At 35.4% G+C, this 18,051-nt stretch overlaps 5 protein-coding genes across 6 annotated transcripts; 1 reads left to right on the forward strand and 4 right to left on the reverse strand.

Moving 5' to 3' along the window:
• Positions 1–1,829: 1,829 nt before the first annotated feature.
• LOC126553245 (uncharacterized) lies at positions 1,830–2,261 on the reverse strand. The gene has a single exon (XM_050208397.1). The coding sequence runs from the start codon at positions 2,259–2,261 to the stop codon at positions 1,830–1,832; it is 432 nt and encodes a 143-aa protein (XP_050064354.1).
• Positions 2,262–8,740: 6,479 nt separating this feature from the next.
• Positions 8,741–10,001, reverse strand: LOC126553248 (uncharacterized). Of its 2 annotated transcripts, none has more exons than XM_050208400.1 (4): positions 9,844–10,001; positions 9,330–9,777; positions 9,006–9,186; positions 8,741–8,897 (listed from the first exon to the last, which is right to left on the reverse strand). In XM_050208400.1, exons 2-4 carry the CDS (start codon positions 9,333–9,335, stop codon positions 8,743–8,745), a joined length of 342 nt encoding a protein of 113 aa, XP_050064357.1. In that variant the 5' UTR covers positions 9,336–9,777; positions 9,844–10,001; the 3' UTR covers positions 8,741–8,742. The 2 variants fall into 2 exon arrangements, with proteins under 2 accessions (XP_050064357.1, XP_050064356.1); XM_050208399.1 differs by having other exon boundaries at positions 9,330–9,523; positions 9,609–9,999.
• Positions 10,002–11,630: 1,629 nt separating this feature from the next.
• Positions 11,631–12,158, reverse strand: LOC126553253 (uncharacterized; the record flags this gene model as incomplete). Its single annotated transcript, XM_050208403.1, has 2 exons — positions 12,033–12,158; positions 11,631–11,972 (listed from the first exon to the last, which is right to left on the reverse strand). Coding segments are annotated over exons 1-2 (468 nt in total), but the record flags the coding sequence as incomplete, so codon positions are not given.
• Positions 12,159–13,160: 1,002 nt separating this feature from the next.
• Positions 13,161–13,618, reverse strand: LOC126553254 (uncharacterized). The gene is made up of 2 exons (XM_050208404.1): positions 13,493–13,618; positions 13,161–13,433 (listed from the first exon to the last, which is right to left on the reverse strand). The coding sequence occupies exons 1-2, from the start codon at positions 13,616–13,618 to the stop codon at positions 13,161–13,163; spliced, it is 399 nt and encodes a 132-aa protein (XP_050064361.1).
• A 3,060-nt stretch (positions 13,619–16,678) lies between these two features.
• On the forward strand, positions 16,679–17,628 carry LOC126553252 (uncharacterized). The gene has a single exon (XM_050208402.1). It carries the CDS (start codon positions 16,713–16,715, stop codon positions 17,574–17,576), a length of 864 nt encoding a protein of 287 aa, XP_050064359.1. The 5' UTR covers positions 16,679–16,712; the 3' UTR covers positions 17,577–17,628.
• The last annotated feature ends 423 nt before the right edge of the window (positions 17,629–18,051 follow it).

Genomic DNA, 18,051 nt, shown 5'->3' on the forward strand with positions numbered 1-18,051 from the left:
TCATTTAAGAGCTGTGATGTTACTTGAGATATTTCGATACCAAATGCTTCTTCATCTGTTTCATGCAATAACGTTTTTATAGTTTTATAAACAAGATTTTTTTTTTCATTGGTACGTATTTTGCATAAGTTTTTAAACCAATTCCTTAAGACATGCCATGTGCATAATAACTGCTTTTGAACTGGCCCCATCACACTACTCCAAGCATTATAAAATGCTTGTTCGTCATCAGACATAAAATGTAATACCGATCGTATGGAGACGATCCAGAATTGTCGGGATACCATGGCGGTCACGACACGTGGTCCGGCATGACAACTCAGGCGATGCCAGCGGCGGCACAACAATAAAGCAAGGTGCGATCGCTTCGCTAAGAGTATTGGGTGCCGACGCTCATACGTTAGTAGCGAGTGACGTAATCTACCGCCAACTCTAACGATACCATCCGGATCAATAAACGGACACAGGCGGGCGAGTGGCTTGTTTGACACTCGACGGTTATGGTTTAACTCGTGCAACAGTTGCTCAAAAAATGTCCGTTGTGACTCTATCACTAACGAGCGAAGGGCTGCGTCGACCTCATGACGGGCGAAAGCTATCGGTCGCTCACACGGTACGCGGCTACGGAACCTGTGTATGAACCGGAGAATACGAGCAACAACGCGTAACAATCTGTCATACGACGAGAAACGGTCGAACCACTCGGTAGTGGGAAGTTGAGCGCTGACAGTCAACGAAGATACTCGGACTTCAGGTAAATCGTTCAAGGGAAGCATATTGGTACCTACTGGCCACGATGACGGGTCACAGCGAAGAAAACTAGGACCTTCCCAATAAAGAGTTAACGACGCAAGCTCTGATGGTAATACACCTCTGGAAGCACAATCGGCGGGGTTGTCCGCCGACGATACATGTGACCAAATACAACCCGGGAGGAGCGAATTTATTCTGTGTACCCGGTTGGATACATATATCTTGAACGTTTCATGGCGGTTGACCAACCATGACAGTACGATCGTCGAGTCCGTCCATGCATATACACCGGCGATGTGAAGTTGTTGATCGAGAGTGCATTTGACGCGGTTTAACCAACGCGCCAGCAACTCAGCGGCGTTTAACTCCAACCGTGAGATAGTTAACGGTTTAATTAGCGCCAGCTTCGTTTTTGATCCGACCAATGAAATTCGAGCGACACCTCGGTCGTCCAGCACGCGAAGATATATGACAGCGGCGTATCTATGTTGTAATGCGTCACAAAAGCCCAACAACAAACAGGGGGTGGCGGACCGCGTGTTAAAAAAACGAAGAATTTTTATTGGACGTAAAAACGGTAATGATTCAACGAATGTAGTCCAATCCTGTTGAATGTCATGAGGAAGCGGTTAGTCCCAGCCAAGTTTTTCGAGCCATGTCCGTTGCATAATATGCTTTGCATAAAAGGTGGCCGGTGAAAATAGACCCAACGGATCGAAAATGCGTGCGATCATCGATAATACGCCACGTTTAGTGTATACAGGTGGTGACTCACACCGGAGTGCACACCCAAAAACATCCTCGGTTGGCTGCCATTGCAGGCCGAGAACCTTGATACCGCCCCCATCCACAGCGTCGAAAGGTAACGGGCCCGTAGCACACGCGGAAGAAGGTACAGCGTCGAGAACCGCGGGACAGTTACTGGACCATTTCTTAAGCTCCAAGCCTGATTTGCCTAGCACGGTGATTAAGTCATGCTGAAGCAATAAAATATCGTCGATTGAATCTGCCCCCACACATATGTCATCGACATAGGTTTGCTGCAATATCGCCTGACGTACGGTTTCATATCCCGCTCAGTCTTCATCAGCGATGGCAGATAACACGCGGAGCGCTAAGAACGGAGTGCAATTCAAGCCGTACGTCACCGTATTCAACTCATACTCAACGAGTTGGTCTTGCGGAGTCGCTCGCCACAACACGTGTTGGAGTGGACGGTACTCGGGCGACACTAAGACTTTCCGATACATTTTGCAAATGTCCGTAGTGAACGCCAGCTTGTGTACCCGGAATCGAGTCAAGATGTCCACAATATCCTGTTGAAGCTTAGGACCCTGGTGGAGACAATTATTTAACGACGTCCCGTCGTGAGCCGTGGCCGAAGCGTCGAACACGACCCGGATCTTTAAACCACCGTTGGACTGTTGACAAACTGCATGATGGGGGATAATGTATCGCCCTAGAGTGGCGGCCACCGACATGTGACCAAGCGACAAGTATTCGGACATGAAATCGCGGTACGTGTCACGCAGTGTGGTATTGGCACTCAATTTGCGTTCGAGCAATTCAAAACACTTTAGCGCTACGGAGCGCGGACCCGGGAAATTTAACTGTGGTATCGGTTTACGAATTGGGAGTGGCACTTGAAAGCGACCGGACGCAACGACTATGTTCAGTGCGGAATTGGGTCTCGCACCAACCTTCATCAGTGAACGATGACGGTGCGGCGTCCGGTTCTTCGACAGCCCAAAATTTGCCCATCATATCTTCAATGGAGGTCGCTAAGGACACTGGTGTGGTGAAATGACAGGTAAGAACCGCCGGGAATGGCCCGATGAGGACCCATTCGAATATCGAGCTAAAGGCCGTTGGTAACGATTCGTCGATTTTGACTTTTTGACCATCCAAAATTGCGGAGAATACGTCAGCACCAAGTATCATATCAACCGACTGAGTTTCGTGAAACTGAGGGTCCGCTAATGCCAAACTAGAAAATCGGTCCTTTATATCCGTAGGGAGTGAGGTGCGTGGCATGTCGCTTGTGATGGCCGGCAACACCCACGCCTGGACAGCGAGTTCGGGCTCGGACGCGAATCGCGGTCGTACATGACACTCAACGACACCTTTGACGCTGATAACGGGCGTGACAGATATACCACTTACTGGCATAGTCCATGGTCGGGATCTGAACCCAAGGCGGGTTGAACACGCGACCGTCATAGCACTGATCTGCGACGCGGAGTCCACCAAAGCGCGGATGGTTTGCCACGTACCAGCCTTATCGCGGGCATGAATTAACGCGGTACCTAACAATACGGTCGGTATCGCAATCGGGCGCGGCGATAACGATGCAGCGCAACATGACGCTTCCCCGGCGTCTTCGCTGTTTTCAACTCCGTTTTCCTTAGGCGTAGACGTGGCACCATGTAAAAGCGTATGGTGCTTTTTGGAACATGTCTGACATCTCGATTTCGATGGACAAGCCCGAATCCAGTGGTTACCGCCGAGGCAGTTAAAACACACTTTATTGTCATGGGCCCATTCATTCCGATTGTCCAAGGACCACGATCGGAATTTTGAACACTTGCTAATAGTGTGTGACTCTAAACAACATGGACACGATACGGAAGAGTCACTAGAGCCGTTGCTTGGTGGCTTAGCAGCGACTAAAGCTACAGGATTACGTTGTCCCGACCGAAGGTTAGCAGCCGGTCCTGTGATAGGGTACACCTTCGACTTATTACTGGCTTTCTTCGATTCACCGACATTTTCCAACACTGTAATGCGACCACGGATGAAGTCCAACAATTTATCGACGGAAGGATACGTAACATTGCTGGATATGGTGGACTCAAACATCTTCAGAGTACCGAGCGGTAACGTGCGAAAGGCTAAGGAAAACAACACGAACGATCCGAAATCGGGGATGTCCATCGCGAACAGTAGTGAAATGTTTTCTTCGAATGTGGTCAACAGGGTGGTGAGATCCTGCAAAGATTCCTGGGACGACGACGGCGCGTTTAGCAATTTTTCGATCAAAGACGTCGTGACCATACGGGGTCGGTAAAACCGTGATGTCATTGTGGACCACACAAGTTTGTAGTTTTCGTCAGACGCGGGTATGCTACGAATAGCGTCCAGTGCAACACCGTGCAGACAACCAGTCAAATAATGTAACTTGTCGATATTTGATAGTCCTGGGTGGACGTCGACCAATGCCGTGAACCTATCACGAAATGACGGCCACAAGTGGAAATCACCTCCGAACTTTGGTAGCAGGTTGGTCTCAGGGAGGCATGAGAAAGTTTAACACTGTGATGCGTCAGATATGCTTGACGTATTTCCGGCATTGTTGTCCACAGCGGACATGGAACGAGTTGGGCGATGTAAATTGGCAACGGCTCTTGCGGAATTGATTAGAGCACTCATTTCACCAGCTTGTCCTACCAAGTACTCTGATGCTCTATTCAACTTAACGAGACATTCCAAAAACGCGTTATCGTCGACCTTGAATTAGGACCACAAAGCATCGAGACCGTCAACGTTTAAAATAAATTCAGGAATGAAGCCTGGATCTGTACTTACGCGAGCTATCATGGCATGCACAGCCTTTATACCGTCGATCGCGGACTCGCGTTTGAGCTTCGCAATCGTTCGGCGCTCATCGAGATCTTTTTTAGTTTCAACCATCGCAAACAGTTAAGACCAATTACGTTTAGCAACGAAAGAAACAATAAATTACTTGGTCACGTGACGACGATGGACGGTGATTGAACGTATGCAATGACACCACTAACCCAAATAATATTTTAGCACGCCTCTACGCTGGGACCCCCCATAAGGTACCAACCACGCTCTGCTACCAAATGAATGCGCACCGCCGTGGAGCTGTTGAACCGAGATCGTCAGCTGGCCACAGCGATACTCGCGGCGCGTCTATTTCCGATGAGTTAGCCTGTGTGTAAGTTAGGAGGAGGTTCTTAACAACTATGGTGCGAAAAAATAATATAACACAATGTTACAAGATGTGCGCTTGGGCACGAGGTTAGACTTATTATTATACAAACTATTAAATGATACACAATATTTAGCAGGGGGGTGTGATCACACCTTAACAAAAGCCCTAAGTATGAGGAATGACGATAGAATACAACTTATAACAAAACAAAATCATATCTTATCTGGTCGTCGATGATAGTGGCCCGCAATGATAACAGCCACAACTGATTCCTGGACGGCCGCGAGGATGACAGGTACCAACTGTTAAACAATGACCGGAGAATGTTTCATAAACGGGCATGCCGCCAAGGGCGGGGGTGGTACACCTGGCTGGTGCAACGCTCACGGCGTAACGGCGAACTACGGACAACAATGGACACGGAAAATTCCACGTGAATCTCTCCCGAACGATCACGAGTCCCGGGGATTGGCGCACTAGGCCGCACTCGTCAATAACAGCGGCACTAAAGAGAGAATAAAAAGAAACTCGAACACGCGAAAGCCCAAGAAGCTGAATAGTTTGAGAATGGCGCGACGGAAGTGAGTGCAAACCACATGTGGTCGGACACGAACGATACCACAGACGGTGCGATGACACAAGGAGGTCAAAGCCTGGCACAACGGACGAATGGATGGTCAATTCTTACGTCGATGCGATGAGCCACGGATGGCGAACGGGCGGTGCAAGCGAGATGAAAACACAAAAAAAAGCGGCCGACAAAATACGGCAAGCGTCTGTGGAGACACACTCGGAACTGGTTGACCATTGACGGCGATAGCCCGCGATGCACCACAATCCTGAGCAAGGAGGGGGGGACAGGGTCGAAGTGCGAGAATGTTCGACGGCCGCCGTGACGTATGTCAGAGCAGCGACAGTGTTGCACAAACATGCTTATTACCAGAAATGTATAATACTATTTTTACAATTAATTTTAGCGTTTATACTTTTCATTTTAAATAATCCGTTTGCAGAATACAGTTATTTCAAAACGCAGTAATAAGAGGCACTTGCCTGCGGTATTGAGTAGAGTAATCGCGGTAGCTGTATGTATTAAAAACCAGTAGTTAAAATATTGATATATTTTATCTAAAGATAGTCCATAAATCGTGTGCACAATAGTTTATTGTCATAGGTACTAATTTATTAAATAGATATCAATTCTGTGGCACTGGTTTTCTCACTGATTTCTAATCTGTGGGTTTTCTGAATTACTGGGAAAACACGTCGTATATATTATAAAAATAACAAATATTACCAATATATTATTGATAAAGATTATAATATTGAATCCAAGGTGTATTTATCACGATAAATATATATTTTATATATATATTTGATAAATACACCTTGATTGAATCCACTGAGATAGATAAGAATATAAGATAAGTATATTCTTATCTATCTCAGTGATTGAATCATAGATAATATATAATATATTATATATGTATTGAATATAAAATTTCTTTATCATTATCAATTATTATGTTTTATCAATTGAACCAAAATATTAATCTAAGACCGTGATATCAATTATCATTTATCAATAATAAGCAGTGATAACGGATCAATAATCCAGATTCGAGATCAACAAAATTTATACTTAACATTTTATAAAGAAATAATATTATTTTAATAGTTTATTATTTATTATAACATTTTTACATAGATAATAGCAATAATAACAATAACAGTAATAACATAATATATATTTTTGTAAATATAGTTAAATTACTTTAATGTATTTTCAAAATGCCCACCGTTATTTGATACACATTTTTCGTATCGTGTTAATATTGATGCCGTCACAGACTTCAACATTTCCGACGTTATGGATGAATATGCCGCAATGATACGTTCTTTCAAATTTTCAAGTGAAGAAGATTGTTCAGTATAAACACGATCTTTTAAATATCCCCATAAAAAAAGTCCAGTGGAGTAAGATCTGGAGAACGTGGTGGCCATTTAACTGGACCGTTTGTACCTGTCCATCGCAAAGGAAAAGTATTGTTCAAATAATCTTTAACTATATTGGAATTGTGTGGTGGAGCTCCATCTAGCTGTACCCACATACATTCCCGAGTACGAAGAGGAACATTTTCTAGTAATAATGGCAAAATGTTTTCAAGAAAATACAAATAACGTACACCTGTTAATGTTCCTTCATAAAAGTAAGGTCCTATTAATGTATTATTTAATATACCACACCATACATTTATGGACCATCGAACTTGGGACTTTGTTTCTCTTGTCCAAAATGGATTTGTATCATTCCAATAATGTGCGTTATGGCGATTTACCATGCCATTATTGCTAAAAAGACTTTCATCAGTCCATAAAATTTTGTTCAATATGTTGCTATCTTGATCATATAAGCTAACAATTTCTGATATGAATTGCAGTCTTCTTTCTGGATCAGATGGTTTTAACTCTTGAACACAATGCAATTTGAATGGGTGAAATAAATTGTTTTTTAATATCCGATGTACAGTTGATCTACTGATATCTGTTTGCCGAGCTACGGTTCTTATTGATGCGTGAAGAGTGACACTAAATTCAGCTAAAACATCAACAGTATGAGAATCATCTGCAGCAGTGTAATGTTTTGATCGACGGCCATTTAGAAAGCTACCTATATGAAATTTTTTTTAAAATTGATTTAATGATTTATTTTTAAATTTATCAATGCACTATTGAATAATATGCATATTGATTCTATGATAATATTTGATGTAATTTTTTTCTTAACGATACCTTTAATTCAAGTTCATGTTTATATAATATTAATTTAATTTAATATTATACTATTATAGACTATCTACTAGTATATATATATTTTTTTCAATAAAATCGTGTTGCTCTTTTATCTAGTATGTGTTTAGTTCTTTAAAAAATACATTTACCTATTTCAATATTGTCAATATTAAAAATTAATTCTACCTGTTTGGCGTAATGTCTTTTCTACATTGACAAATGTAGCTCGTGAAGGTTGTTTTCGTTCTGGAAACTTTTGTAAGTATTGACGAGTGGCATTTAGTGAACTTTTACCACATTCATAAAAAATAGCCAACATATCAGAATACTCTGTATTACTATAAATAGCAGGCATCATTAAATTAATTTTAATTAATTAATATAAAAGCAAAAATTTTCGGAAACCTCAAGTAAGAGTAGGTAAACCAAAGTTAGGTTTAAAGATTTTTTAAAGTTTAAAAAAAGAATGTGGATTTCCAAAACCATGATATGAAATCTTACCTGATCTCAATTATTATTTTATAAATAGTAATTATTAGTTTTATTCAACAGGAAATTTTGACTCTCAGTATTTTATACATAGGTACATATTTATGTGGTATTTCTTGTTTCATATCTTGTTTGATACTTGCATTGAAAGGTACACATTTCACTTTCTTTGTCGGTTATTTTATTTAAAGTAAAATAAATAGAATTAAAAATGGAAATTTTTGAAGATGTTGGAGCATTATACTGCGAGTATATAAAAAATAATAAGGATGACGCAATGACTGAATTAGAGTTTTTTAAATCTGAATTTAAAGATGCCATGGACGAAATGGACACTCTACGTCAGGTATGTGAGAATTGAAATTGAATATGTAAATCAATTTTTATATCTTATTAATAATTATAATAATAATTATTTTATTAATTTTTATACTCTAAAAATAAGAATAATAAACATACTATAATACACAAATTTACAGCAATATCATACATTAGAAAAACAACTGAAAAGTAAAAAAGTTGAAAGCAGTTTTTATGCTGAGAATGTGGTACATCTTCAGACCGAAAATAAGTCATTGACAGAAGAAATTGTAAGTGCCCAATGCATAATAAACAATAATAATAAAAATAAAAAAAAAATACATAGTATACAATTTATTTGCAATAATATATTATTGGGTAACATTAAAAGTTCAAGAAAAGGCATATAAAGAAAAATATGTATGTTTAAAAAACAAAAATAAATGTAATTAATAAATATAACCTACAGTAACATGAACGACAAAAGCTGCAGCTGACTCAACTAGTGAAGGTTTCCACAAATTCTTGTTTGTTTTGATCTGTGTTTTAGTGGGCACAAGATATGGTATAAGAAGGAGTTTTAGTACATTACATGTTCTGGTATCTAATTTCAAAGTAAAAAATAATTTAATGAAAATTAATAAACAGTCAAGTACTTAATAGTTAAAAATATTATTTTATTTAATGGATTTTTACCCCTATTTATACTCACTTCCACTGAGTTGTACAGCATCGAGTTGTTTCAATAAGTCTTTACCATAGTTATCTTTCACTGAATTCCTACGAAAGCTCACTAAATTATTTGAAAAATAAGTCCACTTTTTTATAAATGTTGGCCAGTCATGTAAAAGATTTGTTATGTTGGGATATTCCAAATTAAAATCTTCATATACCTAAAAAACATAAATCTTAAGTAATGTAAATTTGTACTATGATTTTATTATATTAATTTAAAGTTGAAATAGGTAATTGTATAGGCTATAATATAATATTATAAAGTCATTATTTCTATAACATTTTTAATTTTAAGACTTACCAGCATATACCCTTTTGGGCTGCATAAAATAGGCCAGACTTTAAAAATTTCAGACAAATGGCATTTTAAAATGTCAGTACCATGGATTTCTGATTTTCAAATTGCATATGTAAGTTTCCATTTTGGAATAACTTGTTCAAGATCAGAAGATAAACCTGACTGACTTAACCAGACTTTAGCAGCTTCAGTTTCATCTATTATAATAAATGATAAATATAATAAATCTATGTAACACCTATATTATATCATAAAATTAGGCATATTTTATAATTCTATTACCAGAAAATGTTATAACTGCAGGTGATATTTCATTAGCACATTTACTTTTTCTTTCACAATCAATAGCACCTATACTTCTTAAACGACGCGAGACATTCTTCCACCTTTCAACTAATTTACCTTTTGCATGTGAATTATTTGCACTGCATGATGGTATGAAATAAAGTTTCTATAAGATGCATAGTATAAACGTTTTATTTTTTATGTATAGGCTGAGATTAATTTAACAACAAACCTCTTGTTCCTTAGGAAATATTTCTATAATTAATGATGCTATTTTCCGAAAGTAAAAATCAGTACCTCTGAAAATTACCATAAAAATAATATTAAATGTTAATTATCTATTTAATTTTATACCTACGCTATTACTCAATAATTATACTCAAATCAATTCACAATTGATATATTTCTATTAGGTAAAAAAAAGCATATTTTTTTCAATGTGAACACTGAACATACATATATATTATATACATTATAGGTACTTTATTTTAAATTTAACTTTACCTCTCTAACTCAAGTAGTCCTTCATTTAGTGCTCATAGGCGTGCGCAGACCTGAATTTTGGGGGGTGCCTACAATTTTTTCGGGCCCTTTTCTTAATTTGGGCCCTCTCTTAACAAGACATATATATATTTTAATAAATTATAATTCACAAATAAATATTACTTACAGTTTTTTATTTAATATTCTAATACAAAAATGATAAATTTATAATAACATGCGCCTAAGTAGTATAGAAATGCCGATCCTAGGACCTGACCCGCTGACCCGGCTGACCAGGCTGACCAGCTGACCCGCTGACCCGCTGACCCCCTCCCTCCGCACTGTCTATCTACTGGTTTCATATCTCTCCCCGCCCCCGCACATTGCCCGGCTGACCCCCTCCGCACTGTCCATCTACTGGTACCACCCCGCCCCCGCACATTGCCCGGCTGACCCCCTCCGAACTGTCCATCTACTGGTACCACCCCGCCCCCGCACTGTCCATCTACTGGTGTCAATTATCTCGCCGTCCCTTACGACCCCCGCCCCACCTCCTCTTCTAACCATCGGCGGTTGTCGTCCGCCCTCTATCTCGGTATCCCTGCCACCCCCGTCCTACCAGGACAGCTACTATTTGTCTTCGTATTTTTTTCAAACGTTAACAGTCATCGTAGTTTTTTAAACGTATATTTAAAACATTCATTGTTTTTTTTTTTTTTAAAAATGTCAAATAATAGTAGCCAAATATGTACTCCTGATATATCAGCAGGCTTTATGAATTTTATAGAAAATGGAGAATTTGATGAAATGGTAAGTTTAATTATTGAATATTTTAATTATAATCTAACAATCTATATTATAATATTATAGCTATCAAGTACACCCCGACGATGTTACTACCAAAGTTTATTAAGCCAAGAACTAAATACTTCTAATAACACGGTTAGTATAATATTTGTATAATCTTACCTTCTTTTTTTAACTTGCATACTGTTTTAGACTTTTGGGTCTGTAACCATGTAGGGCGGTGAAGATACCGAAGCTAATAACGAAATATGTATTCGAGCGTTGGACAAGTTTGTGTGAGGTGATGAATACGCAGAAAGACGAAAAACAAATGTTATATACATATGATAAATTATTATAAAAAAAAAATGTAATTTAATTAATTGTAAGTTTGGTTATTATAAGAAATAAAACACTTTTTAATTTTATAACTCATCTAATGATTCAATGAACTCGAGGTCCGGCGAAAATGTCTCAGACATTTCTTCGTTATCTTCGTCATCATTGTCGTCACTATAAAATATTTAAAATGTTATAAAAATATATATATATATATATATCAATAACAAAACTTACATTACTAACAGTGGCGCAACTAGAGCTAAAATTTTGGGGGGGCTGTAGCCCCACCTGATATTACATGAAATGTAACCCGTGGGGGCGTTGCCCCCACACCCCCTATATATATTCACTTAAAAATAGAAAAACATACAAAAAAAAAAAAATACAAATATTTATTTACTCAAGTTTCATTTTTCTTTTATTTTTGTCAATAAATAGTTTTAATATTTCATCTATTTTAATTTCAATATCTTTTTCAATATGAAGTATTGATAAATTACTGAACCGATCTTGGTTCATTGTGGAACGTAAATATGTGTTTATCCTCCTCTTCGCTGAAAAGGAGCGTTCTGATGTGGCAGATGAAATCGGTAAAGTAATAGCTACTTGTACCATTAAGTACAAATTAGGAAACACTTTTTTATTTAAATTTTCTTTTATAAAATTGAAGTCCTTCAGGTTATCACCAATAACATTTTTGAACACCAACATTTCGCTTTTCAAATCAGTTTCGTTAATGTTTAATACATCCTGAAAATAAATTTTACTATGAAATGTTTTATATACATTTATATTAGGTACCAAACCTACCTTATAATGTTCAACCAAGAATGAGCTTCCTTCATAGTCAAATTGCATTAGTTGATCAGCTGAAGTAGCAATACTTAAACTTTCTTCAGAAAATCTCGTTTTCATACTGCAAATAATTGAGTCCATGATTACATAGAAGGCATTTAATTTCCAAAATTAGAATTAATGTAACACTCCCATTTAACCATTGATGTTAAGTGATGTTCACTTTGAGAATGTAATTGCAACTTAGTTTTTTTTGTTTTTAAAAATGTCAAATAATAGTAGCCAAATATGTACTCCTGATATATCAGCAGGCTTTATGAATTTTATAGAAAATGGAGAATTTGATGAAATGGTAAGTTTAATTATTGAATATTTTAATTATAATCTAACAATCTATATTATAATATTATAGCTATCAAGTACACCCCGACGATGTTACTACCAAAGTTTATTAAGCCAAGAACTAAATACTTCTAATAACACGGTTAGTATAATATTTGTATAATCTTACCTTCTTTTTTTAACTTGCATACTGTTTTAGACTTTTGGGTCTGTAACCATGTAGGGCGGTGAAGATACCGAAGCTAATAACGAAATATGTATTCGAGCGTTGGACAAGTTTGTGTGAGGTGATGAATACGCAGAAAGACGAAAAACAAATGTTATATACATATGATAAATTATTATTAAAAAAAAAAATGTAATTTAATTAATTGTAAGTTTTGTTTATTATAAGAAATAAAACACTTTTTAATTTTATAACTCATCTAATGATTCAATGAACTCGAGGTCCGGCGAAAATGTCTCAGACATTTCTTCGTTATCTTCGTCATCATTGTCGTCACTATAAAATATTTAAAATGTTATAAAAATATATATATATATATATCAATAACAAAACTTACATTACTAACAGTGGCGCAACTAGAGCTAAAATTTTGGGGGGGCTGTAGCCCCACCTGATATTACATGAAATGTAACCCGTGGGGGCGTTGCCCCCACACCCCCTATATATATTCACTTAAAAATAGAAAACATACAAAAAAAAAAAAAACAAATATTTATTTACTCAAGTTTCATTTTTCTTTTATTTTTGTCAATAAATATTTTAATATTTCATCTATTTTAATTTCAATATCTTTTTCAATATGAGTATTGATAATTACTGAACCGATCTTGGTTCATTGTGGAACGTAAATATGTGTTTATCCTCCTCTTCGCTGAAAAGGAGCGTTCTGATGTGGCAGATGAAATCGGTAAAGTAATAGCTACTTGTACCATTAAGTACAAATTAGGAAACACTTTTTTATTTAAATTTTCTTTTATAAAATTGAAGTCCTTCAGGTTATCACCAATAACATTTTTGAACACCAACATTTCGCTTTTCAAATCAGTTTCGTTAATGTTTAATACATCCTGAAAATAAATTTTACTATGAAATGTTTTATATACATTTATATTAGGTACCAACCTACCTTATAATGTTCAACCAAGAATGAGCTTCCTTCATAGTCAAATTGCATTAGTTGATCAGCTGAAGTAGCAATACTTAAACTTTCTTCAGAAAATCTCGTTTTCATACTGCAAATAATTGAGTCCATGATTACATAGAAGGCATTTAATTTCCAAAATTAGAATTAATGTAACACTCCCATTTAACCATTGATGTTAAGTGATGTTCACTTTGAGAATGTAATTGCAACTTAGTTTTTTTTTGTTTTGCATCTCTTGAACCAGCCAACTAAAATGTAAAAAACCAACAATCACCTATAGTTGATAGTTATACATATTATGCAAATAAGTAGGTAATAATTACTTTTTTCCAGTTATTAAAACCAACAGTCTTAAATGTATCTTCAATATGACCAGAATCTACTGCAAATAAACGGCAAGCATAGCAAAAGCAGGCATTTAACTTGATGCTGTATTCTAACCAGTTAAATTCTTTAAAGTAAGCTGAAGAAAAGGATCGGTTTTGCATACCAAATTTGGTTTTAGGATAAACCTGAATCAAAAAAACATAAGGCATTGCGATCAATTATAAGCTGATCATATAAATAAATTATAACTAAAAGCAGTAAATGCTAGAAAAAGTTATAGGTTTATCCATAAAATAATCAACTATACATACTATTCATGCTTTATATTGACTACCTTAATGGTGTATTATTATTTTAATTAATTAATATAATTGGTTTAATAATAGGTATAGGTACATACTTTAGTATTGGTTGAACCGGGCCCGTTTCCAAAGTTCCAAGATCGCATTCTGTGTTTGGATTCAATTGGTGCGATATAGTTATAGTACTTACAGTAGTTACACTTGCATGTGGCGATGATGACATAACGGGTGCAATAACATGTGGTACACTATCTGGTTGTTCATCGTTTATATACGAATCTTTTTTAGTTGAAAAGTTAAAAATCGAAAAACACTTTTTATTCTTGTTATGGTTGTCCATTATTTTAACGAGGTGTACAAATGCGACACTGCGACAAATGGAAAATTTTAAACACGCGGATGCGGATAGCAGAAATCAAAAACACGTTATTGAAAACTTAAATGGACGCTAATAAAGCAGCACATGGACAAACTTATATTATGATGAGAAGGAGCTCTTTGTTAGAAGCTGATTATCACCATAAAAGAAATTCTTTTATTATCTATGATTATTACGGTTTTATTATCATCGTAAATTTGTTATTTCTAAAAATAGTATTAATTATTAGTCTTGTTTCTGTCGTATATTATGTCGTTCACTCAATCACTCGTACAGTCGTACCAGTGTACCATGACAAAATAGGTGCAGTTTACCACAAACAACAACCGGTGTATATACAGGTTGACAAAAATGCGTATTGTTTAGTGTTCTCCTTCTCAACTTTATAAATATTACCACAGAATAGAATATTACCAACATTTAAAACACAATAATAATATAATGTCTGTATATTATAGGTTCAGTGAATACTGAAAAATATACTGTAAACTGTTATGTATAACAATCGTACCATTCGTACCAATGTATCGATAAAGATCGTTTCAAACAAATATAGGCAAATTATATTTAGTATTTACCATATTTTATCATAGCCCATTAGCCCATAGGCAATATAAAATAATTATAAAATTTGGAAAAAATTTAATTAATTCATTTTTTTTCTAAAAACAATAAGAATTATAGTTGAATTTTAAAAGGTTTATTAATATTATACGAAACAATTGAATAATTTATTTTGGGGGGCTATTACAAATTTAGGGGGGCTAAGCCCCCCAGCCCCCCCCCCCCTAGTTGCGCTTATGATTACTAACTCGTCTTCAATTGATTCAGAGTTGGTTATAATATGCTGTACATCATTATGGTTATCTGCAGCAGTAATTAGTTCCTCTAAATCAATTAATGGTGGTGTCATTTGCTCTTCACGTCTAAACATCAAATATTATAAGAAAAAAAAAAAGTAAGTATTTAATATAAAAATATTTACATTGTGTCTGCAATTATTTCATCAATCAATCGAAATGTTTCGTTTAAATCGACTAGAATAACTATCTCTTCGTTACTAAAAATTGCATATGACAAATTTAAATACCTAATTAAAAATAAATTAATATTATTAAACTTACATTTCGGGTATAGTGAAGGTTTTTTCTTTATGTCTTGAAAGTTCCCTGGTATTAATAAAAAAGTATAAAAAAATTGCTCTTAAATTAAACATAATGTTTTTTAATTCGAAAAATGTTTTTATACTGACACTTACTAGCGTTTTTTAAAAATGTGTACTGGGTCACTCGCTAGTTATATGATAATAATATGACAACAAGGATGTCTCATTTTAAATCGTTACAGCCTGGTCATCAGTACTTATCAACGTAACACACACACACACACACACACACATTATAGACATTTAAAAAATCCTTTTCATATACACCAAAAAAAAAAAAATATTGTTTGTGTTTTTTAAAATGTGCATTGGGTCACTCGCTAGTAATAATAATACGGCGATGTACCCTTTAAATCGATGCAGCGTGGTCAGCATCATTTATATTTGATTTCTATAGAAATTCTTATGATAGTCCTTTAGAGACGGATTTCAAGACAGTATGCCGATACGCAAACTACTATTAAGACGTAGAGAGAGATTTTACTTGTTGAATTAGTAAAGCGTTTGTGTGTGTGTGAAATTTACGTAATATTTTTTTTAAAAGTGTTTATATTCATTGTAAACAAATTTTGCAATTGTATTTTTCACGTCCGTTATAAACTTTGATTTTTACCAAAATGTTTAAATGCGATATATGTACATCAGTATTTACGGCGAAGCGCAATTTAATTGCACACCAAAAAAATCACGATGGAGTCCGTTTTCCGTGTACTGTATGTTCTTTAGTGTTTAGCTACAAATCTCACCTCAACAGACATTTAAAAAAAATTCACGGTATGTGTATAATTTAATTGGTTATTTAATAAGGAGTTGTTCATGTTCCCGCGTACCGTATTAATGTCACTTCTAATAAAAATCGTGATAATATACAAATCGCACCGCAAATTTTTGTACCAGATATTCCGGCTGGTTCATCGACTAATTGCGATAACGATTTGTGGGCTGATGATGATTTATGCATGAGAACAATGGAGGATTTTGAAAAGAAAATGGATACCTGCAATAAAACTGGTAATATTTAAAAAAAATATGTATGTTTTTAAATTAAAAAAAAGCTTTTATAATTTAGGTAAACGCATTAATAACGATAATTCTAGTATTTTGGCTAAAAATAAACGTACACGCATGAATACAACAACAACATCTGCATTTATTCAAACGAAATCGGCATTTAACGGATTATGTCAAGAGTTTTTTAAAAAGAATATTGATAATATTAAAAAAGTTAGAGAATTTTTAGACATTTCAAAGCCCGAGTTGATCGAATTACTAAATAAAACCGTTCAAAATTCTCCAATAAAATATAATGTTAAATTAGAGGCAACATATATAATACCTAATACCGAAATTAAAGAAAATAGAGCATTCAAAACTAGTGCAAGATCATTGTTTCAAGTAGATAATATAAACGAAATGTTAGAAGCTGATTTTATAAAGTTACTTGAAGAAGAAGAAAAAATGACCAACAAAGGTAGCGGCTTTTCGTTAAATAGTATAGACGGTTTAATTATAAATATTAACCGGTTCAAACCTATAGGAGGTTCTTCTTACTTGCCATTACCGACACACATAGAAAACAAAAAAGCCACCATTAATGTTCAAAATATTGATAACAAATGTTTTAAGTATAGCATATTAGCGAAACATGTAAATCCTGTTCATGCCGAGAGAATAGGTACAAATTATACCGAAGTGGAAGATAAATATGATTTTTCTAATTTAAATTTCCCCGTAATGATAAATGATATTAAAAAATTTGAACGTTTGAATAATGTGTCGGTTAATGTTTATAATATAAAAAAAGGAGAAATCACTTATAAAAATAATGTAAAAAAATTATCAAAAATTATTAAACCAGTTTACGGTATTTCCAATAAAAGTGTGCACAACTGAATTAGAAGATCACCATGATTTATTATTATTTGGTGATGGGTCAGGTAAAGACCATTACTGCAGAATAACTAATTTATCTAAATTAATTGGAGCACAAATAAGTCAAAACGGGCATGCCGTGTTATTATGCAAGCGATGTTTTAAATCCTACTCAGGTGTTACCGCAGAACAACGTTTAAACTTGCATAAAATAAACTGTAATAAAAATGAACCTCTTCTACCAGTATTACCAATTCCTGAAACTTTTATGAAATTTGAACATTGGGAACGAACGCGAAAGCATCCCTTTGCGATTTATGCCGATTTTGAGTCATTACTTCAAAAAAATGATGACGATAACAGTAATAATAATAATAATAATACTAGAATTATTCATAATCATGACATTATGAGTTATTGTTATTACGTCAAACCGAGTGATGATATACCTCAAGAGTTGCTGGAAAAATATGATATACACACGGATCCAGTTATT

Source organism: Aphis gossypii, unplaced genomic scaffold (assembly GCF_020184175.1).
Source record: "Aphis gossypii isolate Hap1 unplaced genomic scaffold, ASM2018417v2 Contig00109, whole genome shotgun sequence".
Lineage (NCBI taxonomy): Eukaryota > Metazoa > Arthropoda > Insecta > Hemiptera > Aphididae > Aphis > Aphis gossypii.